Genomic DNA, 24,195 nt, shown 5'->3' on the forward strand with positions numbered 1-24,195 from the left:
GTTATAAGTTAGGAGGTAGTTATGCTTTTTTCTACGGCGCACGAGAGTGAGAGTGAGGCTAGTCTGTTAGGATTTTGTCTTAGACTGCTAGTGGTTAATGTTGAGTTCACACTACTATTTCGTTCCTCTTAGTGTCGGGCTTTATCTAGTGGTTATTGTTTTGCTTTTCATCTATTTTCTGGTTCTTGTGATGCTGTTATTTTTTTCTATGATTTTTATTGATGGTACTGATATATTGTCTCTTTTCGTCTTCTTGAGCCGAGGGTCTATCAGAAATAGTCTCTCTACCCTTTCAGGATAGAGGTAAGGTCTGCGTACACATTACCCTCCCCAAACCCCACTAGTAGAATTTCACAAGGTCGTTGTTGTTGTTGTTGTTCCTTTAAGCAAATCAGGTTCCGTCGTTGGTTTAGCTCCCATTTTTTTTTGGCAAACAAGTAGTAAACCACATAATACAAACCGTGATCACTCTAGATTAGAATGATTGATCCATGATTAAGGAATCAGATTAAGGGCTTTAGAACTAGATCCTACTACTATTTTATAATGATGGTGTTCAGGGCAGCTTGTGCACACTTCGCCTATTCCGCCTGCTACCCTCCACCAATGCAGGTAACACCGTATAGGATAACTCTGCATTGGCTTAGGGAGAAGCGAAGAAATCACCGAATGTAATTGGTCTGTGCGGGAATAGCCACCTGGTACATCCAAATATCTCTAAATTACAAAAGATGGTCCCAAGTCTCTCGAGTTTGACTTCGAGTTAATACTACCTTAGGAAACACACTTCTACCTCTTTCCCTAAATGAGTCCACCACAGAATCACATCTATGTTTGAAATAGTCCAATCAGATATAAGGGGTCCAATATTTAAGGCTTTCACAATTTAGTTAACTTTGTTGATGACTATTCTTGCTATATTTGGCTTCTTCTTATGGAAAATAGAACCGACTAATTTCCTACCTTTAAAGCCTTTTATGTTAAAAGATGTAAATAGTTCAGTATTTCTATTAAAAAATCAATCAGTAATATTGCACAAGAATATTTCTCTATACTCATCTCTTCCTTTATGTCTTCCAAAGGCACTTTGCATGTGCATATACTCCTCTAAAAATAGAGTTCCTCTAGGCAAAACTAGATATTTAACTGAAGCTACCCGTACATTACTGAGTCTTGCTCATGGTTTTATTCACCTTTAGGGAGATGATATTTTGACTGCCTGTTACTTGATCAATCACAAGCCTTCTTTTGTTTTGTAGCAGAAGAGTCCTTATTTCATTCTTTATCCCAGTGAACCTTCATTTCTACTCTCGCCACGGGTGTTTGGCCCAACTAGATTACTCTCGGGCATGACAAACTTCAACCAAGATCCTTAAAATACATTTATAGAGTATTCCCATCTCCAGAAATGTTACTAATGATAAGATCATACAATATAAGTAATTTGTCTACGCAAGATGTAATCTACTTGGAGACATCCCCGAACTTCTCACCAAATTCACTAAATTACAGCCATATCCACCATTCTTCTCATGATAAAAGTCCCACAAACTACGCCTAATGACTCATTGCCTATCATGTAAGGCAATATTACTACTGCTCTTCGAAAAGTTACTTGGGCCACTTGCAGTGTATGTCATTTGTAATTTCTTAAGTTATCAGCGTTTGTCACCTACATCTCATACCTTTATTACTGTCTTTCCCTGTCCAAATACTGAAGATTGTGAAAGACGCGGGCTCATCCAGGTTAAGCTATGCTTAAGGAAATAATTGTGTTTTATGATAGGGGTACTTGGGAAATAGTACTTTTACCATAAGAAAAAACAAAATTGGTGTTTACTCTCTATGCAACAGCTGACAGATAGGTTGGTTGTCTGAACGCTAGATTAGTGCCCAAGGAATATCCTCAAAAAAAGGTCTTGATTATGGTAGCTTTTGGCTGATAGACATGATCTTATATGTCTATCTCCTCCTTTCTATGGCAACCACGTTTTATTGGACTTTCAACCAGTTGGCTATCAAAAATGTTATCTTTCATAGTGATCTTGCTTAAGAGGTCAAAATGGAGTAACCACTATGATTTGTTGCTCTGGGGAGTCTGGGTTATATATATATATTGCATCGGTCTCTTATGGTCTCAAGTAAAAACCAAGAGCATGGTTTGTGCATTGTAGCATTGTAGTCCAACAGTTTTGCAGCTCTGAAGCACAGCTAGTTGTTCTAAGTATATCAAAGGTTCACCAAGACAAGGTCTATCGTATAAGGGAACATGCAAGTATCATGGGATATTCTAAGCAAGTATTATGGAATATTCTTATGCAGGCTGGGTTACATCTCTTTTAGACAGATAGTCCACTTCAAGGCACTATGCTCTAATCAGAGGGAATTATATCTTGCAGAAGCAAAAAGCAATATGTAATAGCTAACTCAAGCACAAAAGCAGAACACCCAGCAATGGCTTTTGCAGTTTGCTACATATGAGCTTATCTGTAATGAAACTTCTTTGAAAATTGAGTTGTGGAGGGGTAAACCAGTGAAATTGCATCGTGACAATCATGTTGCAAGACTCATTGTCTCAAATCTGGCATTTCACGAAAGAATGAAGCATAGAGAAGTACACAAATTGATTTGGGGTGCAGTGGTGACACGTTTTGTCAGCTCGAATAATCAGCTAGTAGATGTTCTTGTAGAATCACCTGCCGGATCACTTCGTGGCTCCAGAATTCAGTATGCTCGCAAAAATTAGGAGCATACAACTGTAGAGCTCCAACTTGAGGGGAAATGTTAAAATGTTAGGAATTTGCATATATGGCAAGAATTCATGCCTTGTTATGAATAGACATATTTTCCTTTTTAAATTACCTGTAAATATTATATATATATATCCCTACATGTTTGAGAGAATAATCAAGAAATTCTATTCCCAAAACTTCTCTTTTCTTCTTTCTTCACAGTTAAAAGATACATATGAACACTTTAATCCAGCTTATCCTCTTTCTTCCCCCTCCCCTTTCAACATGTGTGGATGAGTGCAGATCTAAAGTCTTTGACTGAACCTAATTATAGCATTGGTTCAAAACTGCACCTAGTGGACTATGCAGCACCTGCTCCTTTGGGGATCATTGTAACAGAATTGAAAAAATGAGGACAATGTAGCATAAAAGACACTATCACATATAATCCTACTTGATCAAGTCTCGGTCATTTCCAACACATAGCCTAAAGCTTTCTAAGAGAAGCAAGTCCCCAACTTTCAGAATGAAACATAAAATCTGTAAACTAATTATTATTTTATTTTTTGATAGGTGAAATCTGTGATAAGAAATTACCACAAGTATAGTCGGAGAAATAATTTGCGCAACTCCCAAATATAGAAAACTAAGTATTAATCTTTACAAGTCTAGAACACAAAAATCTAACTTTTCACAGAATTAAATTATGTACTCACTTAAGTCCCTGAGCAACCAACGCATCCCTAGCTCGGTTTCCAGCAACGACTACACGTTTTAATGTTTCAAGAGCGAGAATACTTCCACCTTGCCATCCGATAGCTTTCATCAAAAGGGGAACAACCTGAGTGAGCCACCAAAGGCACAGATGATAGTTAAAGTATGATTTTGCAGCAAAGATTTTTATTTTAAACAGCAGAAAATCCCTGGAAACAAAAATCAGCCTACTTATTCTAAGTTATGTATTAATAAAATACCTGGGGTGTCCCAACACTAGTAGCTGCCATAGCTTCGGCGCACGTCGTACTTGCTGCAAGTTGATGCAGAACACGCAAACAACTAAGACGCACACGCTCTTGTAGTGTTGGTGAAGGGGGCTGCATTGAGCTATCATCAGCCTCATAGGCTTCCTTGGAGTGGTCAAAATTTTTCACTTCCCCAATGGCCATTGTTTCTCTTCTCCCTTCATATGCCACTGCAGACACAAGTTTTGGCACATATCCTAAAAATCCAACATGATCTGCAAGAGCAGGGTGCACCCTTAATAAGGACACCAGAGCAGCAGATAGAAGCAGAGGAAGTTCGGGGTCAACAGATTGGACATCATAATGTGTCACAGCAATTGATGAAAGATATTGATCCAGTAGTCCTTCCAAAAATCGCTTCGGATTTCTAAGAGGAAATTTTGGATCTTTTAAAAAAAGTCTAACATAGATTCCTCCAACCTACATCACAATAGCAATTCTCCATCAAAAAAGAAAAAAGTAGAGTTATAAAAAATGGTTCTGCACCTTGCATTTATCAATAAGTACCTGCGGCTCATCCCTCATTTCCTGTTGGCCAGTTGCCTGCTCAGGTACATCCCAATCGACAACACTGCCTTTCATCTGTTCTCGATATAGTTCTGATGCCATGGTTGCAATTTGAGCAGACAAAGAAGCAGCCATTGCTGGAGTCCACACGAGTTCTGGAGTCTCTGTCGTTTGTTCAACAATGCTCACAACAGCTTCACCAGGACCATCCCTGATGACCGATACCAAGCCATCAGGAAGAAACCTAGCCAGAGTTATAGCAACTCTAGGTCCATGCATCGGCTGTCCAACAAGCTTTCCCAACAACGAGGCAGCTGCTGCTCTTTGCTGCAGAGGGACTTCTGCACAGCATCATTCAATATTTTTAAACTACTGTCTAGGATGTTGATCTAGAAGAGAATGCCAGGAAAACAAATTACCTTGCAAAGGCAGGAGAAGTTCAAGAATGTAAACTACTCCACCATGCTTCGCAGCTGCCCATGCAAGCTCTGGTGTGCTAGCTAAAGCATATAGAACATGAAGAGCTCCTTCACGACAGCTAGGAGAGGAGTGAAGCATTTGCAATAGAAGTAGCAGACTGGATCCATCAGAAACAATTGCCTCCAAGCACGGAGCATATGTTGTCAAGCGTGACAGGACACTCAGACACAGTTGGGGAACAATGGTTGTTGAAGCAACAGGAACAGAGAAGCATTCAAAAATTGGTAATAATTTTTCTTTTGCAGAAAAAACTGATGCCAAATCTGGGGTGCTCGTCAGGAGGTTCTGAAGAAAGACTACCAGATGTCAAACATCAAATCAATACATATTCAAGAGGACAAATGATTTCTATATGTACCTGGAGCGCAATTAGAGCAAACTGGAGTTTCTTAACCAATTCATTTTCCTCTTTCTTCATCTGTTTCACATCTGAAGGAGTTGAAGGATCATTAGACAGCTGCTCTTCATTATATGGTCCATTAGTCGTATCATTTTGGAAATCTGATGTCCCGGTGGTTGACGGAATATCTGATCCCGCTGCAACATCACTCCGTACTAGACATGATATAAAATCAACAAGGGAAACACAGAAAACCTCGGGTTCACTAGTTTCATAGTCCGGCTGGTCATTGTATACTCTCAAATATACATTTCCAACAAAAAGTTCCTTAGATAATGCTTCATATGCGAAGGAATGAGAATCATTCAGGTCATATGAACCATTGGGATCCTGGCTAGCACGCTGTTCGTCAACAAACTTTAAGAGTTCTGCTCGGGTTGACGTATTCCAAATTATCTGTATTCAGAAGCAATAGTAAATTGAGAGGGACAAAAGAACTCAGAATAGGCATTGAGTTTTAAAAAGGATAAATAAAAAGGAAAAAGGAGGAAAATAAACAATAAGTTTTATGAATGCAATATGGAGAAGAACATTTTAGCTCTATCTAAAGGATGATTGCCCAATTTTTCACATGCACAGAGATTGTGTCTCAAAGAAAGTCTTTTCTGGGGAAAAAAAACTCTCAAGAGCTCCAAAGGGGGTGCAGAATACTTTTGTACAAGTTAGGACCAACTCCCACGAGTTCCCTATCAGCATAGATTAGCGGGTGCATTTTGTGGAGGACTATGTTGTTGTAGGTTGTCCACTTTCCATGTACCACTTGTATACTGGGGCTTTCTCCCATATTAACAAATAAGCTTTTACATTACAAGAAAAAAGAAAAGAAGAGTAAAGTACAACAAAACAACACCCGGTAAAATCCCACAAGTGAGGTTTGGGGAGGATAGAGTGTACGCAGACCTTACCCCTACCCCCGAGGAGTAGAGAGACTGTTTCCGAAAGACCCTCAGCTCAAGAAGATGAAAATAAATAATATACCAGTGACAACAACATAAGTCAAAAAAATAATATCAGCATCGTAAGAGACAGAAAATAGATGGAAAAGTAATAACAATATCAGTAATAATGCCACAGTACAATGAAAAAACAGAAAAATAGTGCGGACACTACACAAACCACTAGTAGTCCAAGGCAAAATACTATTAAACTAGCCCTGTCCTCGGTATAAAGTAGAAAAACGCTCGACTCCCTCCTAACCTTCAACCCTAATGCTCGACCTCCACACCTTCCTATCAAGAGCTATGTCCTCTAAAATCTAAAGTCGCGCCATGTCCTGCTTGATCACCTCACCCCAATACTTCTTAGGCGACCCTCTACCTCTTCTCATACCTGCCAATGGCAACTGCTCACACCTTCTAATCAGGGCATCTAGACTTCTCCTCTGCACGTGCCCGAACCATCTAAGTCTCACTTCCCGCATCTTGTCGTCCATGGGAGTCATACCCACCTTCTCCCGAATATCTTCATTCCTAATTTTATCCAACCTAGTTTGTCTGCACATCCATTTCAACATCCTCAACCTCATCCTCATCCTCATTTCTGCTACTTTCATCATCTGGATATGAGAATTCTTGACTAGCCAATACTTAGTCTCATACAACATTCGTAAATAGTGTTTAAGAAAAAAGGAAAGAAGAGTAAATAGTGTTTAAGTATTATTCTTTCACGAAACATACTGAAGCTGAGTTAATATCAGAATAGTCAACTTTTTGGGCCTTCTTTTTGTTACTCCCTACAGGAGAAATTGAATCCCCCGGAGCTTTAGACAACTGAGAAATAACAACAAAACAGAGGCATCCCAAACCATTTAAAAGTATTACCCTTTATCATACTGACAAAGCTGTTAAGGAAAAAACTCAGTTTTGCATATGCAACAGAATTATCCACCAAGTGAACTTAAAAGATCTGCAGCAATCACCTCTGGGGTCTCCAAGTTCGAATTTAGTTTGAACAATAGATCTTTCGGAGATTGATCTTTCAGCATACTGGCAAGCTTTGGTGTCAGCAAAGCTCTAAGCGCATCAGCAGCAACCATATTATATGGTGTCTGATTCTCATCAGCACCCAACCCACTAAGTCTTGCCAAAGCCAGCGCTGTCCGTACAGCATGCATATTCTTTGCAACTTGAACACTAACACCAACACCATGAGCTTCTGACTTATCCGTCTCTTCTGCAGTAGAATCATACTGAAACAACAGTGGAAACAGGTACCTAAAGAAGATGACCATAAGAAAATGAATACCATATGTTCCTGAAACCATGACTTAAAAAAGAAAAGTATAAAGAATTCAATATCAATGGACCATCCACACTTTATGTGACAAGTTGGATCAATTTCATGGTTTATTTTAAGGGTGGAAAGGGCCCTTGAACAGTGGGACAGGAAGATTGAACAAAGGAGGCTTTTGATTGATTAGAATCCTTGCACCTTTTGGAGGGTGAAGTCGCAATCTCTGTTGCAACTCCGATCCCCACTTCGTGGTTTTTGCTATGAACTTTTATTTTTGTTTTGATTTTATTATTATAAATATGATTTACTAGGTAAGTATTTAAAATAAATCCAAACATAGCGATAGATAGACTTTTAAATATAGTTTTTAAATTTGTCATGTTTGATATTTTCCACACAATTAATCCAATTAAAATTTAGAAAAGTGGCAAGACGTCACCAGTCAACCTATGCTACATTAAAAGGGATCAAAGGAGTAATCTATTTTAGGTTATAAGAAACTCTTTGGGTATAAAATAGTTGCTAATTTTCTGATACTTGAATGATCCTAAGGCACAAAATTAGCTACGTAAGGTATTAGCAACTTAGCATTAGGTAGCACATAAATAAAGAAAAGTGCTATTTCAGAAACTGGACACATACTACATGAAACAGACAGGACATGAGAATGCATGATTGATAACCTAAGTCATAAACTCAAAAAGCTAAAGATAAAACACTAACTGACAGTTTCAGGTTCTGTAAATGCTTAGAACCATGGCAGTCAAATCACTCATTGTCAAGATATTCTGTCAGCTTGAATACTAGTATTTAACATTCATAAATGAGTGATTCCTAAAACAAGCATTCGAAAGTCCTTTTTTAGTTCAACAGCAAATAACTGATACAATGAAGGTCCAGTCATATCACCTGTTTGGCTCATCGTGAAAGCGGGAACACAAAGCAAAAACAGAGGTATGATTAGGCAAAAAGTAAACAACAGGTTTGACACTATTCAGCAAGTACCATAAATCATCTATTCTTCGTTTAATCTATGCGGTTTATCTGGTGTTAAATAATTAGTAATGTATAGTGTTCCATATCGGGAAGTAGATACTTATTATTATGTAATCACTGTATATAAATAAGGCATTGTACAACACTTTAGATATAATTAATAAAACTTTTATGTGCTATACTTCTCACATGGTATCAGAGCGTTGGTGCCAAACAGTCGCCGTGCATCAATTTCCGGTGACTTCTAGGGTTGTTATTGCATCACCTACGTTTTCCTCAGTGTTGTGCTAAAACCAACACCACCACAGGGTCCTACACCTTCCGGCAACCAAACCCCAGCAAGCCCTGCTGGAAAATAACCTCTCACGCGCCCACACGCGCCAGCCGGAAGAAGCAAAATTCCGGCGAGATCTCCTCACGCACCGGTGCGTGAGCTACCCTCTGGCCATTTTCTGACAAAACTTGTTTTGGGCAGCATACTCGCGAGGCTATTCCGAGTCCATCCAAGTTACATCAAATTCCGAAGACCTTTTTATTTTCCGGCGAGTTTTCCGGCTGACTGTTCAGTTTCCGGCGAGAGGCAATATTTTTTCTTCACTGTTCCGGGGAGTTTTTCATTGTTCTTGATTGTGTGTGCTATTTGGTCCAACAATGTCTTTGGGACTTGATGTTTTTGGTTCTAAAAGCACGGGTTCTGGAAATTCGAGTTTGATGATTACTTCAAAACTCTTAATGGGAAGTTCAAACTACTTAGCTTGGGCTTCTTCTGTTGAGTTGTGGTGCAAGGGTCAACGTATTCAAGATCACCTAGCCAAGAAAACTAGTGACGGAGATGAAAAGGCCAAAGCACTCTGGGAGAAAGTTGATACTCAATTATGTAGTTTGTTATGGCAATCGATTGATGCCAAGATAATGCTTTTGTTTCGTCCATTCCAAACATGTTATTCAGTCTGGGAGAAGGCTCGTACTTTATATACTAATGACATATCTCGTTTTTATGATGTGATATTTCGGATGACAAGCTTAAAGAAATAGGAATTGGGTATGTCTACCTACTTAGGACAGGTACGGGCAGTTATGGAAGAATTTGAGAAATTGATGTCGGTCACGGCTAGTATTGAAAAACAACAAGAGCAACGATAGAAGATGTTTCTAGTTCTTACACTTGCTGGACTGCCTAGTGACTTTGACTAGATGAGAGACCAAATTTTGGCTAGTCCTTCGGTCCCTACCGTTGATGAACTATTCTCTCGATTGCTTCGTCTTGCTGCGCCACCCAGTGGTCTCACCACCAACTATTTATTCCTCAATTCTCGCATCTTAGACAATGGAAAATCGGACATCTCGGGCTATGGAGAATTAACGTGAAGGAGGTTATTTTGGGAGATTCGACCCAAGTGTTCTTATTGTAATAAAGTTGGACACACTCATGAAGTGAGTTATTCTTTACATGGTCGACCACCCAAAAACGCTCATGTTGCTCAAACCGAGACTACAGGTAATCAGGGATTTTCTTTATCTGACGGGGAATATAATGAGTTCCTTCAGTATCGAGCAAGTAACTAGACTTCTCCACAAGTAGCCTCGGTTGCTCAGAGTGATACTCCTGTTGCTGGTAATTCTTTTGCTTGTATTTCTCAGTCTAGTACTCTTGGATCGGGGGTCATGGACTCAGGAGCTTCTGATCATATCTTTAGTAATAAATCACTTTTGTCGAATATTGTGTATCTACAATCTCTTGCTACTGTTACCTTAGCCAATGGGTTCCAAACTAAAGCAAAAGGAGTTGGACAAGCTAATCCCTCATCTTTTGTCACTCTAGATTGTGTTCTTTATGTCTCTGGTTGTCTTTTTAGTCTTGCATCTGTTAGTCGTTTGACTCGTGCCCTCTATTGTGGTTTATATTTTATTGATGATTCTTTTATTATGCAGGACCGCAGTAAAGGGCAGATGATTGGCACAGGGTGTGAATCACAAGGCCTTTACTACCTCAACTCACTTAATCCTTCCACAGCATGTCCATTTATAGATCCTCCAGACCTAATTCACAGACGCTTAGGACATCCGAGTTTATCCAAGCTTCAGAAGATGGTGCCTAGTTTGTCTAGTTTGTCTAGCTCCGGTATTGTGATCTCGCAGCAGAAGTATGCCTAATACATTCTTGAGGAGACAGGAATGACAGGTTGTAGACATGTTGACACTCCTATGGATCCGAATTCTAAACTTCTGCCAGGATAGGGGGAGCCACTTAGTGATCCTGCAAGATATAGGTGGTTGGTTGGTAGATTAAATTACCTCACAGTGACTAGACTTGACATTTCTTTTCTTGTGAGTGTTGTACGTCAGTTTATGGATTTTCCCCGCGATGGTCACTAGGATGCAGTTGGCATTCTTCGGTATATAAAGTCAGCTCCAGGCAAAGGATTACTATTCGAGGATCGAGGCCACGAGCAAAACGTTGGGTACATACATGCTGATTGAGGAGGATCACCTTCTGATAGACGTTCTACGTCTGGATATTGTGTTCTAGTAGGAGGTAATTTGGTCTTCTGGAAGAGCAAGAAACACAATAGTTGCTCGATCTAGTGCCGAAGCAAAATATCAAGCCATATCTATGGCAACGTGTGAGCTAGTTTGGGTCAAGTAGTTGCTCAAAGAGTGAAGTTCGGAGAAAGCAGTAGGATGGAACTGGTGTGTGATAATCAAGTTGCTTTTCATATTGCGTCAAATATGGTGTTCCATTAAAGGACTAAACACATTGAGATCAACTGTCACTTTGTCAGAGAAAAGATACTCTCAAGAGATATTGTTACAAAGTTTGTGAAGTCGAATGATCAGCTTACAGATATTTTCACTACGTCTCTTACTGGTTCTCGTATTAGTTACATCTGTAACAAGCTCGGTACATATAATGATTTATATGCACCGACTTGAGGGGGAGTGTTAAATTGTTAGTAATATATAGTGTCCCACATCGGGAAGTAGATACTTATTATTATGTAATCACTGTATATAAATAATACAACACTTTAGATATAATTAATAAAACTTTTCTATGCTATACTTCTCACATCTGGAAAGGGTGAAAATAAAAATATTCACTTACCACAAAACACCAGCCTTAAGTAACGCATCTTGAAATTCAGATGACACAGAAACATGAGCAATTGTCTGAAGGGCAGCGTCAACAGCAGCTGGTACAAGCTCAAGTTTAGTACAATGTACAATATCATCAACTAGGCCAGAAAATTCAAGCATGTCAGCTCTGGCACTCTCAAACTGACTCAAAACTGAAAAGGTTCTCATCACATTTGTGACAATGACAGTCGATAGTTCACTGGAAGGAGTAGTTGGTTGTACTACACACATGCAACGGGACAGAAGATTTGCAAGAAGTTGTATTCCGGCATCCCTTACAAGTTCTTCACCATTCAGTGAAGAAGATGCACACCTGAGACAAAAAAAAAACATGGAAATAGTTCATATAGCGGAAAGAGAATAGTATAGAGAACAAAATTCTATTCTATTCAGATAACACACGTTAGCCATATCAATTCAGATGCGGCAACAAGAAGAGATGCTCGATCAGAGGAAAGGAAGTTGTTGTCATCTTTGTCCAGGGTGATTGCATTTAACAACATTGGGTAACCAGCATATTTAAACGGCTCCAGTACATCTCCATATCGTCTATACAAAATGCATTGTCCTTTCAATAAAAGCAATAGTCTCCAAAGTTGTGGACCTTGCAGTCCTTGCATTGTAGCCTGACCAAAGTGTTTAAGAAAGAAAAAAGTAAATGGATAGAAGTAAATATACACATGCATTTAAAGGCAGTAAGAATAAAAATATTGTCAAAACACTAGAAAAATAAATAACCAACACATGAAGACAGCAAACGCAGCTACAAGCTATACTTTCCTCCCTCCAAGCTTAGAATATTTGCAAAACTTTTCTTTGGGTTTTCTCAAGAGTGTTCCACCTTTCTTTACAAGAAAAGCTAAATTTCACAGCAATCCTAACCTTATCATCAAAACTTACAGCGCAAAAGAAATGAACAATCAAGATCCTATATTTGGATTATCCTTAATTCTTGTTTCTTTCAACGTTCTCTGTTGCAAGGAAGTTGCCATAAAGCTAACAGGTGGAACAGACTTTCAATAGATTTATCATTTTAAGTAGAATTGTCACTGAAGGACAAAAGACGACCAGACATCTGGTACGGCAACAAAATGATATATTGAATATAGATTAACAGAGGGACTGTTATACGCAAATATTTCACTATGTAGGGATTTGTAATAAAAGGACTATAGTCATAATGTTTATTTAAAGATATTAAGGACCTTATCTCTTCTATATTTAGCATAAGCAGCAATCTTTTGGGGGCAAGATATTAAGGGTCTCACTGTTTCTAATGCTTGTATATTTGTTCACTGTCAGCGCTTCAAGATTGCACATAATGATGTCAGAATATTAGAAGGCAAAAGTCATGCGGCTTAAACTCATAGTCTCTAGCCTTACAAGTGATAAAGCCTATTCATAACTGCATTAGCGCACTGAGCTCATTTACAATGTGTTACCGATCGAAAAAAAGGAAACATACTGAGCTTAGGAAAACAAAAGGAATCAGAGATTGAAACTATAACATATGGTGAAAAGAGATTTCTCTCTCCTGAAAAAATGCTCCCAGGATTTGCTCAGTGACTGTCCAGAAATTAAGTCGAGTTAACATGGGTGAAGATAGGATTTATTATCATGCTGGTTTTAAATCCTTTGACATTACTAAAACTTGTTCAAGGTCTGAAGTCTGGTTTGAATGGGTAGAACGCAGCAAGAACTTGATGAGGACAACAACATTAAGTCTCGAAGTTATGAAGTGGTTGTAGATGTATTTAATGTAGCGTCGAAGGAACACAGCAGATCAGTAAGGAGATGGAGCATATGAGATCGTTACACAGACTTCTTCTGCACTCTTAAATACTGTAGAAAGTTGATATGTACAGTAGTATGTATAGTGCCCTATATTGGTAGAGAAGGGTTTAGTACTATGTAAACACCCTATATAAATAGGGGTAATGTAACACACAAATGAATACAAGAAATTCTTTCTTCCCAATGTCTAACTCTCACAAATACAACGAACACGGAAGGTACATTATTTTCATTGCCGTACAGGGAGAGAACAAGTCAGTCATTATTAAACCTCAAGTTACGTTAAAGGCTGGGTGGGGAGATATAGACCAGAAGATTTTAAGGCTCATAAATGATGAAAATACAAGCTCAAATCATGATGCTAAGGAAGCACAAGTGGAGGCCATGTTTTCTGCAACAATGGAGGCTTATTGGGCTCATGAAGGTGTCAATGGATTTAGGGAATTGGGCCACAAATTTAAAATGCTTACAATAATTAGCCTTAGTCCAATTGAGGCCCAAGAATCTCAAGAAATTGAAGAAGTCCAAGAATCCATTCAAGATTAGGATTTATATTCCTAAAAGATTAGGATTTCTTAATTATTGTTTTAGTAGGAATATATTTATAGTTTTAGGCCAACTAGGACTGTTAGTTGATACTCTATTCCCACTAAAATTCTTTTTCCTATTTTAGTTAGGATATGTTTTCCTTAACCTTATTCTTCAACAACAACAAACCTTATTCTTATTCTATTTTAATTAAGATTAGTTTTCCTTAACCTTATAAATTTTACTCATTGTAAGGCCTATTTAAAGGGCTCAATATGCTGAAAAGAAACACTTGTGATTAGTTTTTCTAAGATCTTGCTTCAAAAACATGATTTCACTTTTGGTTGACTCTTCTTTCTTTATTCAACGGTTCTTGCAATCTTGCGTGATTGAAGAACGGCTGCTGTCCATTATTTTCATGAACATGGAGTCTGTGGAAAGAGTTTTACTGTCACCTTTGGGGCATTAATACCTAAGAAGGTACTAATGCCAAGGAACTTAGGGATTTCAGACCTATCAGTCTGATTTGAAAAAGTATGAGCAAACTTGTGGATGCCCAGCAGTTGGCTTTTATCAATGGTAGATAATGGATGATATACTCATTGCAGATGAATGTGTAGATGCTAGAGTAAAAAGCAAAATTCCAGGGATATTGTGTAAGTGGGAAATAGAAAAGGTTTATGATCATCTAAACTGGGATTTTCTAACGGATTACTCACAGTAAAGTTCTCAGTTTTGATAAATGACTCTCCTGCAGGTTTCTTCTCTTCTCAGAGAGGATTGAGACAGGGTGATCCTATGTCACCTTTTCTCTTTATCATGCAATGGAAGGGTTAAATGATATGTTAAGAATTGCACAAGTAAACAACTGGATTAAGGGTTTCAGGGTTAACTTTAGGGCTAACATTAATCTAGAAATCATCTATCCACAAAATATGCAGATGACCCACTAGTGTTTTGTGATGCTGAAATTGAACAAGTGAAGATGCTGAGGGTGATATTTATCTTATTTGAAGCCACATCTGGACTAAACATTAACTAGAATAAAAGTTACATATATCCAGTTAATGATGTAATTGAGATGCAATGTCAGGCGGGTGTGCTTGGAGGTAGGATGGGAGAATTGCCAGCAATATATTTGGGAATGCCAATGGGGGCAAAGAGTCAACCAAAGGGGATATGGAATGGAGTTTTGGAGAAATATGAAAAAAAAAATAGCAAACTGGAAGAGTCAATACCTGTCTCTAGGAGGTAGACTTATCCTTAGTAACAGTGTCCTTGATGCTATGCCTACTTATATGATGTCCCTATTTCCTATCCCTGCAAGTGCGATGAGAAGAATAGATGCTCTAAGGAGGAATTTTCTTTCGCAAGGCAGCAACAAGAATAAAAGAATCCATCTAGTCAGATGGGATATTCTCACAACAAGCAAGAAAGAAGGGGGTCTGGGGATCAGAAACATAAGAGTTCAAAGCCAAAGCTTGATGATGAAGTAGTTATGGAGGCTTGCTGCTACAAAGCGATCACTGTGGAAGGCTGTAATCAGAGCAAAGTATGGGATGGAAGGGAAGTGGACAACCAACATGGTGTCCATTAGAAATCTATGGCCTAGTTCAGCAATAACTCTAGCTTTAAAGTTGGAATTTGTATGAAGACATCCTTTTGGGATGACAATTGGCTAGGGCAAAGATCTCTGAAGCAGTTATTTCCTGATATCTGCAACCTGAATCAACAAGGAGCATATGTGGGAGAGATATGGTCAAATCAAGGTGGAATCTTACTTACAGAAGAATGCTATATGACTGGGAAATTGATAGGCTGATGGAATTCTACAATTTGTTAGAGAAATTGAAAGGGACATTTACTAGTGAAGACTGTATGCTCTGGCAAGGGAATAGGCAAGGTATTAGGGAAATTAAAAATCTCTGTGAAGTTTGCCTATAAGAAGTTCAATCATTCAAACAATCAGATTGACTCTTGGCTTGGAAGTTAATATGAGAAGTAAAAATTCCATACAAATTTGCCTGTTCTAAATGGCTCTTAGCAAAAGAGACGTCCTGACGCAGGACAACCTTATCAGGAGGGGATATCAACTTAGTTCCAGATATTACTTATGTGGGGCTCATGCAGAGACAATCAATCATCTTTTTTTTTTTTTTTTTTGCATTGCAAATTGATAGATCAATTATGGAAAGCCTTCATCAAGCTGAGAGGGATAAGGTGGGTCATGACAAGGAAAAGTCAGGAAGTCCTAGCAAGCTGGAATAGAGATGGTAGTCAATCTAATAGAGAGATGGATGTCCCAGCTTGCATTTGGCGGACGATTTGGAGCGAGAGGAATCAAAGGTGTTTTGAAGACAATCATAGTTATATCCAGAAGCTGAAGATGAATTGTCTAGTTCTTTTTTATTTTTGGTGTAAACACGAGTATTTAGAAGATTGTGCAGCTATTTTTGATGTTTTAGATTATTTGTGAATAGACCAAGGACCAGGATCTCTTTCCTGTACTCCACTTTGTAATTATGGATAACTACTCAGTCTTTGAGTAGTCTGCCTTATATATACACAATTATTATATAGGAGCACTAATATTTTACTATTTATATACCAAAATATATGGATAAAGTGACACGCCTGTATTAGAAGTTAAAGCAAAAATTGGTTAATTATTTACTTTTGTGCATACATCTATGATCTAAATATCTAATACAAAATTCCTGGTATCTGATGTCATGTCAAAGTAAACTGGGCCCCACGGATATAAAGAAGATTGAACTATGGTGTCTTAAAGGGTCAAATTGTCTGCACAACTAAATGAAATCAAAGCAGCTACTATAAGAGAAAATATTTGGACCAATGGGAATAATGTGCTTAGGTAAAATTATGAAATTGCCCTCTTTAACAAGCAGGCATGTTGATGATACAACCACCTTCTAATATAATTCTTGTTAGAGATAGCTATGTAAATGTTAGAGATAGCTATGTAAATGTCCCACATTGGAATAGGAGTAGTATCCCCTTTGTATAGAGTAGCTATAAATAGCATCTCTTGTATTGCATCACACACAATATCAATATATCATATTTTCTCCCGTGCCTTCTCACATGGTATCAGAGCTATCGTGAGAGATTTATCGTTGTGCATAAATTCCAGTGATTCCGGGAAGTAAAATCAGTCACCGGAAACCTTTTTTTCCGGCGACTTTCAAAGTTGTTTTGCGTCTGCTTTGTCTCGGTCAGTGTTGTGCACAAAATCCAACACTACCACAAGAGTAGTCACTGTCCGGCGACCAAATCCCAGTGAAAATCTCCGGCGGTACTGTAGCTGTCCAAAGAAAATTTTCCGGCGAAGTTCCAACGTTGTGTGGGCCACCTTTCGGCCATTTTTTGGCGACGACTCTTCAGGACAGATTGTTTCCCTTGCAATTCCGAGTCTACCCATCCAGGTTACACCAAATTCTGACCACTTTTGTATTTTTCCGGCGTGAATAGTGATTTCAAAAAGTTGACTTCCGGCCATTTTTTGAAAAAAGTTCCTTCAGAACAGTTGGGTCTTCTGGTAATTCCGATCCTACCCCTACTGTTTTTATTTCATTCCGACCACTTTGAATATTTTCCGGCTGCAACAGTAACTTTCCAACTGCTACAGTAGTTTACTATTCTGGTTCAGTGTTCCTTACTCTATTTTCAGTGGATTACAGTTGATTATTTCTCTTATTTGGTAATAATTTACAAGATGTCTTTGGGAATTGATGTTTTTGGGTCTAAAAGCATGAGTTCTGGAAACTCTAATGTTATGATTACCTCGGAACCTTTAATGGGAGGTTCAAACTACTTAGCTTGGGCTTCATCTGTCGAGTTGTGGTGTAAAGGTCAAGGTGTGCAAGATCATCTGATTAAACAGTCTAGCGAAGGAGATGAAAAGGCGATAGCGCTTTGGGCAAAAATTGATGCTCAATTATGTAGCATCTTGTGGCGTTCTATTGATTCTAAGTTGATGCCTTTGTTTCGGCCATTCCAGACATGTTATTTGGTTTGGGCAAAGGCTCGTACGTTATACACTAATGATATATCTCGCTTCTATGATGTGATATCACGGATGACAAACTTAAAGAAGCAAGAATTAGATATGTCTACTTACTTGGGTTCAGGTACAGGCAGTCATGGAGGAATTTGAGACATTGATGCCAGTTTCTGCTAGTGTGTCAAAACAACAAGAGCAGCGACAGAAAATGTTTCTAGTTCTTACACTCGCTGGACTTCCTCATGATCTTGATTCAGTACGAGACCAGATTTTGGCGAGTCCGACTGTCCCTACAGTTGATGAATTATTCTCTCGATTACTTCGCCTTGCTGCAGCACCAAGTCACCCAGTGATTTCATTACAGATATTTGATTCCTCTGTTTTTGCATCCTAGACAGTGGATGTTCGGGCATCTCAAGCTATGGAGAATAGACAAGGAGGCGGTCGTTTTGGGAGATCTAGACCCAAGTGTTCTTATTGTCACAAACTTGGACACACTCGCGAAATGTGTTATTCCTTAAATGGCCGTCCACCCAAAAATGCCTACGTTGCTCAGAGCGAGACTACAGGTAACCAGGGCTTTTCTGTATCTAAAGAAGAATATAATGAGCTCCTTCAGTATCGAGCAAGTAAGCAAACATCTCCACAAGTAGCCTCAGTTGCCCAGACTGACACTCCTATTGCTGGTAATTCTTTTGCTTGTGTTTCCCAGTCTAGTACTCTTGGACCATGGGTCATGGACTCAGGCGCTTCTGATCATATCTCTGGTAATAAATCACTTTTGTCGAATATTGTATATTCACAGTCTCTTCCTACTGTTACTTTAGCCAATGGATGTCAAACTAAGGCACAAGGAGTTGGACAAGCCAACCCATTGTCTTCTATCACCCTAGATTCCGTTCTTTATGTTCCTGGTTGTCCTTTTAGTCTTGCATCTGTTAGTCGTTTGACTCGTGCCCTCAATTGTGGTATATATTTTATTGATGATTCTTTTATTATGCAGGACCGCAGTACGGGACGGACAATTGGTACAGGTCGTGAATCAGAAGGTCTTTACTACCTTAACTCGCTCAGTCCTTCCACAACATGTCTAGTTACAGATCCTCCAGATCTAATCCACAGACGTTTAGGACATCCGAGTTTATCCAAACTTCAAAAGATGGTGCCTAGTTTATCCAGTTTGTCTAGATTAGATTGTGAGTCGTGTCAGCTTGGGAAACATACCCGAGCTTCCTTTACGCGTAGTGTTGAGAGTCATGCAGAGTCTGTTTTCTCCTTGGTTCATTCTGATATATGGGGTCCTAGTAGAGTCAGTTCAACCTTGGGATTTCGTTATTTTGTTAGCTTTATTGATGATTACTCAAGATGTACTTGGCTTTTCTTAATGAAAGATCGTTCTGAGTTATTCTCTATATTCCAGAGTTTTTGTGCTGAAATCAAAAACCAATTTGGTGTCTCTATCCGCATTTTTCGCAGTGATAATGCCTTAGAATATGTATCTTCTCAGTTTCAGCAGTTTATGTCTTCTCATGGAATTATTCATCAGACATCTTGTCCTTATACCCCTCAGCAAAATGGGGTTGCAGAAAGAAAGAATAGGCACCTTATTGAGACTGCTCGCACACTTCTAATTGAGTCTCGTGTTCCGCTGCGTTTTTGGGGCGATGCAGTTCTCACAGCTTGTTATTTGATTAATAGGATGCCTTCATCTCCCATCAAGGGTCAGATTCCACATTCAATATTGTTTCCCCAGTCAGCCTTATACCCTCTTCCACCTCGGGTTTTTGGGAGCACATGTTTTGTTCATAACTTAGCCCCGGGGAAAGATAAGTTAGCTCCTCGTGCTCTCAAGTGTGTCTTCCTTGGTTATTCTCGTGTTCAGAAGGGATATCGTTGTTATTCACCTGATCTTCATAGGTACCTTATGTCAGCTGACGTCACATTTTTCGAGTCTAAACCTTTCTTCACAACTGATGTCACTTCTGCTGACCACCATGACATATCTGAGGTCTTACCTATACCGACTTTTGAGGAGTTTAGTAATCCTCCTCCACCTTCAACCACAGAGGTTTCACCCATACCAACTTTTGAGGAGTCCAGTGTTATCCCTCCTAGTTCCCCAGCCACAAGAACACCACTTTTGACTTATCATCGTCGTTCGCGCCCTACATCAGGCCCATCTGGTTCTCGTCCTGCACCTGACACGGCTCCTACTGCGGATCCTGCTCCTAGTACACCGATTGCACTTCAAAAAGGTATACGGACCACACTAAACCCTAATCCCCATTATGTTGGTTTGAGTTATCATCGTCTGTCATCTCCCCATTATGCTTTTATATCTTCATTGTCCTCGGTTTCCATCCCTAAGTCTACAGGTGAAGCATTGTCTCATCCAGGATGGCGACAGGCTATGAGTGACGAGATGTCTGCTTTACATACAAGTGGTACATGGGAGCTTGTTCCTCTTCCTTCAGGTAAATCTACCGTTGGTTGTCGTTGGGTTTATGCAGTCAAAGTTGGTCCCGATGGCCAGATTGATCGACTTAAGGCACGTCTTGTTGCCAAAGGATACACTCAAATATTTGGGCTAGATTACAGTGATACCTTCTCTCCAGTGGCTAAAGTGGCATCAGTTCGCCTTTTTCTATCCATGGCTGCAGTTCGTCATTGGCCCCTCTATCAGTTGGACATTAAGAATGCCTTTCTTCATGGTGATCTTGAGGATGAGGTTTATATGGAGCAACCACCTGGTTTTATTGCTCAGGGGGAGTCTCGTGGCCTTGTATGTCGCTTGCGTCGGTCACTTTATGGTCTAAAGCAGTCTCCTCGAGCCTGGTTTGGTAAGTTCAGCACGGTTATCCAGGAGTTTGGCATGACTCGTAGTGAAGCTGATCACTCTGTGTTTTATTGCCACTCTGCTTCAAGTCTATGTATTTATCTGGTAGTCTATGTTGATGATATTGTTATTACGGGCAATGATCAGGATGGTATTACTAATCTGAAGCAGCATCTCTTCCAGCACTTTCAAACTAAGGATCTAGGCAGATTGAAGTACTTTCTAGGTATTGAGGTTGCTCAATCTAGCTCAGGTATTGTTATTTCTCAAAGGAAATATGTGTTAGACATTCTTGAGGAAACAGGGATGACAGGTTGCAGACCTGTTGACACGTCGATGGATCCGAATTCTAAACTTCTGCCTGGACAGGGGGAGCCGCTTAGCGGTCCTGCAAGCTATAGGCGGCTGGTTGGTAAATTAAATTATCTCACAGTGACTAGGCCCGACATTTCTTATCCTGTGAGTGTTGTAAGTCAGTTTATGAATTCTCAATGTGATAGTCATTGGGATGCAGTTGTCCGCATTATCCGGTATATAAAATCGGCTCCAGGTAAAGGATTACTGTTTGAGGATCGAGGTCATGAGCAGATCGTTGGGTACTCGGATACTGATTGGGCAGGATCACCTTCTGATAGACATTCTACGTCTGGATATTGTGTTTTAGTAGGAGGAAATTTGGTGTCCTGGAAAAGTAAGAAACAGAATGTAGTTGCTCGGTCTAGTGCAGAAGCAGAATACCGAGCAATGGCTATGGCAACATGTGAACTAGTCTGGACCAAACAATTGCTCAAGGAGTTGAAATTTGGTGAAATCAGTCGGATGGAACTTGTGTGCGATAATCAAGCTGCACTTCATATTGCATCAAATCCGGTGTTTCATGAGAGAACTAAACACATTGAGATTGATTGTCACTTCGTCAGAGAAAAGATACTCTCAGGAGATATTACTACGAAGTTTGTGAGATCGAATGATCAACTTGCAGATATTTTCACCAAGTCCCTCACTAGTCCTCGCATTGATTATATATGTAACAAGCTCGGTACATATGATTTATATGCTCCGGCTTGAGGGGAGTGTTAGAGATAGCTATGTAAATGTTAGAGATAGCTATGTAATTGTCCCACATTGGAATAGGAGTAGTATCCCCTTTGTATAGAGTAGCTATAAATAGCACCTCTTGTATTGCATCACACACAATATCAATATATCATATTTTCTCCCGTGCCTTCTCACAATTCTAATATAATATAAATATATTAGAAGCGAGAGTTGACCAGCATGTTTCATCAACATGCATGCCCGGCATGTTGTTTAACAAAATTATGCGGCTTTACAAAAAGTTTGGGTGGGCCCATGTTGTTGCCAGGCATGCATGTTGATGAAACATGCTGGTCAACTCTCGCTTCTAATATAAGAGAAATTAGGTAACCTTCTAAAAAGACAACTACAACATATCGAATAAATCGTGGCCTAGGGTCAGACAACCATTCACTCTCCTGCTTTCACAATTTAAACTTAGGATCAAGTAACTACCTGCAGCCGTTCATAAGCTTTCTGCACTGCCAGAAACTTCTCCCTCCCCTCAGGATTTTTGTCTGGATGATACTTCATTGCAAGTTTTCGATATTGTCGCTTGAGCTTTTCTTCATCAATGTTCTCAATCTGCTTAGAAATATTAACTGTCTCCTGTGATTGTCTTTTGGGAGCATCATCTCTTGATACCTCATCCAAGGAAATCTCCAGTATTTTGCAAGCCTCTTCTTCAGAAAGATCCATGGGTCTCCGAGTTAACTCTTCTCGCCACATAACCAGCAGTGATTGCAGGAATTCAATGTGTTCAACTATTGGCCAATTAGGAAAGCGGATTTCATCACATAAATTACGAAGGTAATAACGGTGGCACCACATCTCATCCCTTAGCTCTGGGTATGTCACAGGTGGCATTGGAGCATATTCATACAAAGAATGACAGTGTTGTGACAACTTCTGTGTAAAATCACCTAGATGCTGAAGGACCTGCAGAGATAGAGGTAAAGTTTAGCAGAAACTCATAATCTTGGAAAGATACAAGGAATTTACAGAAAATTCTTGTTAGTCTGAACAACCTGACGAATAAGATTTTCAACTCGCATCTTGTGCGTCCAAATAATCTCAGGAGTGTCAGAATCAGAAACCATTGCTGCTGCAAATGCAGCAGGACCGCTACGTTCCAGAACATATAGCAATGACTCAGGTAAAAGCCCACCCAAAACACTGCGTTTTGCCAAAGGCAAAGAAGAGGAGACAGCGGCTTCTTCCCCTCCATGAAATGTTTGATGAACATGAGTCACAGAGAACAGCTGAGCAATTGAGAGGAGATTGGAACCAGGATAAGCTAGAGCAAAGTAAAAGGCTCCAGTGCTATATAGTTTTATCATTGCCTTTGGGTTCCTAGTAACAATGGCCTTCAACAAAGCAGCAGCACTTTCTACAACACTCGGTTCTCCAGAGAGCATAGCCTATAAATCACCGTTTTAAAGGAGAATCAAATAAGAAAAAATCAGAGAACATCCCCATGTCACTCTTTAAAAGCGTAATCCAAACTTGAAATTTAAGCAAACAATCAGAGATGAATATGAAATAAGATAAATTGCATATGGTACAGTGCTGAGTAGAGCTCGAAGCCCTTATATCTATTATAAAAAGGATAATTTTGACAGTGAATGGTAGTTCAGGTACTATATGGTTTCCTGTAGTGTTCTTCAATTAGTAAATCATGCTGACTTTCATAACTTGGACTACTTATTCTGCAACCGCCTCTTTCATTGCCGATGAACTTAAAGAATCTTGCATTTTCAAAGTATTACTTGATCCAACAAAAAGTCAGGACTTATAGTTCTAGAAGGATCATTTCCTCCACTTTAATCCTGGAAGTGGCAGAACACCTCGAAAGTCTGACACCCACAGCTTGCCCATCTTTCTCTATGCATTTTGATGACATCAAGCTTCTCGGCTGGAATCCAACATTTAAACAACACCTAACCCTCAATTGGATTTATTTCCCCATTCGCATATCAAACGTTATTTCCAGTGAAGTGAGGAGCTTTAAATCTAGCCTTGACTAGTCAATCTTATGTTGTCAATCCTTATTCTGAAAACGTGTCCCAGAAACTAGCATGTGCACTATTATTTCATTGTGGTATTCCAACTCGGATAGAAGAATATGATTAAAATATTACACATCGCTGCACAACTTTTTACATGGATCATAGGAATACTGGAAAGAGGAAGAAGTAACATTTTAATGAAGGAACAGCATGGCGTATCAAGAGAGCATCAAGGAACTCTGGAAGCTAGTGTCCAGCTAGTTGTTACGTAAAAAGTGATAGAGTAAGCTGTTCAAATTGTTTGTTCCGACCTTCACATTGACTATTGAGCATTCCTATGGATACTCAGAATCAGCCACCTATGTTTCTATATTTCAAAAAATACATGTTGGACACGTCCAACTACGAAGACAACATGAT

At 39.3% G+C, this 24,195-nt stretch overlaps 1 protein-coding gene across 3 annotated transcripts in view; it reads right to left on the reverse strand.

The window, feature by feature from the left end:
* The window catches only part of LOC104248447 (dnaJ homolog subfamily C GRV2), a 66,489-nt gene that overhangs the window by 18,372 nt on the left and 23,922 nt on the right, over positions 1 to 24,195 (reverse strand). For 2 of the 3 annotated variants that reach the window (XM_009804697.2, XM_009804699.2), the window contains exons 11-20: positions 22,795 to 23,187; positions 22,223 to 22,705; positions 11,910 to 12,133; positions 11,476 to 11,820; positions 7,060 to 7,354; positions 5,100 to 5,537; positions 4,681 to 5,026; positions 4,262 to 4,602; positions 3,707 to 4,174; positions 3,449 to 3,573 (exon numbers count right to left, since the gene is read on the reverse strand). In XM_009804697.2, coding sequence (XP_009802999.1) covers positions 3,449 to 3,573; positions 3,707 to 4,174; positions 4,262 to 4,602; positions 4,681 to 5,026; positions 5,100 to 5,537; positions 7,060 to 7,354; positions 11,476 to 11,820; positions 11,910 to 12,133; positions 22,223 to 22,705; positions 22,795 to 23,187 — 3,458 coding nt within the window. The remainder of the gene's footprint in view (positions 1 to 3,448; positions 3,574 to 3,706; positions 4,175 to 4,261; positions 4,603 to 4,680; positions 5,027 to 5,099; positions 5,538 to 7,059; positions 7,355 to 11,475; positions 11,821 to 11,909; positions 12,134 to 22,222; positions 22,706 to 22,794; positions 23,188 to 24,195) is intronic. The other variant, XM_009804700.2, reaches the window with a different exon arrangement.

The sequence above is a fragment of the Nicotiana sylvestris genome, chromosome 12 (assembly GCF_000393655.2).
Source record: "Nicotiana sylvestris chromosome 12, ASM39365v2, whole genome shotgun sequence".
NCBI classification, from domain to species: domain Eukaryota; kingdom Viridiplantae; phylum Streptophyta; class Magnoliopsida; order Solanales; family Solanaceae; genus Nicotiana; species Nicotiana sylvestris.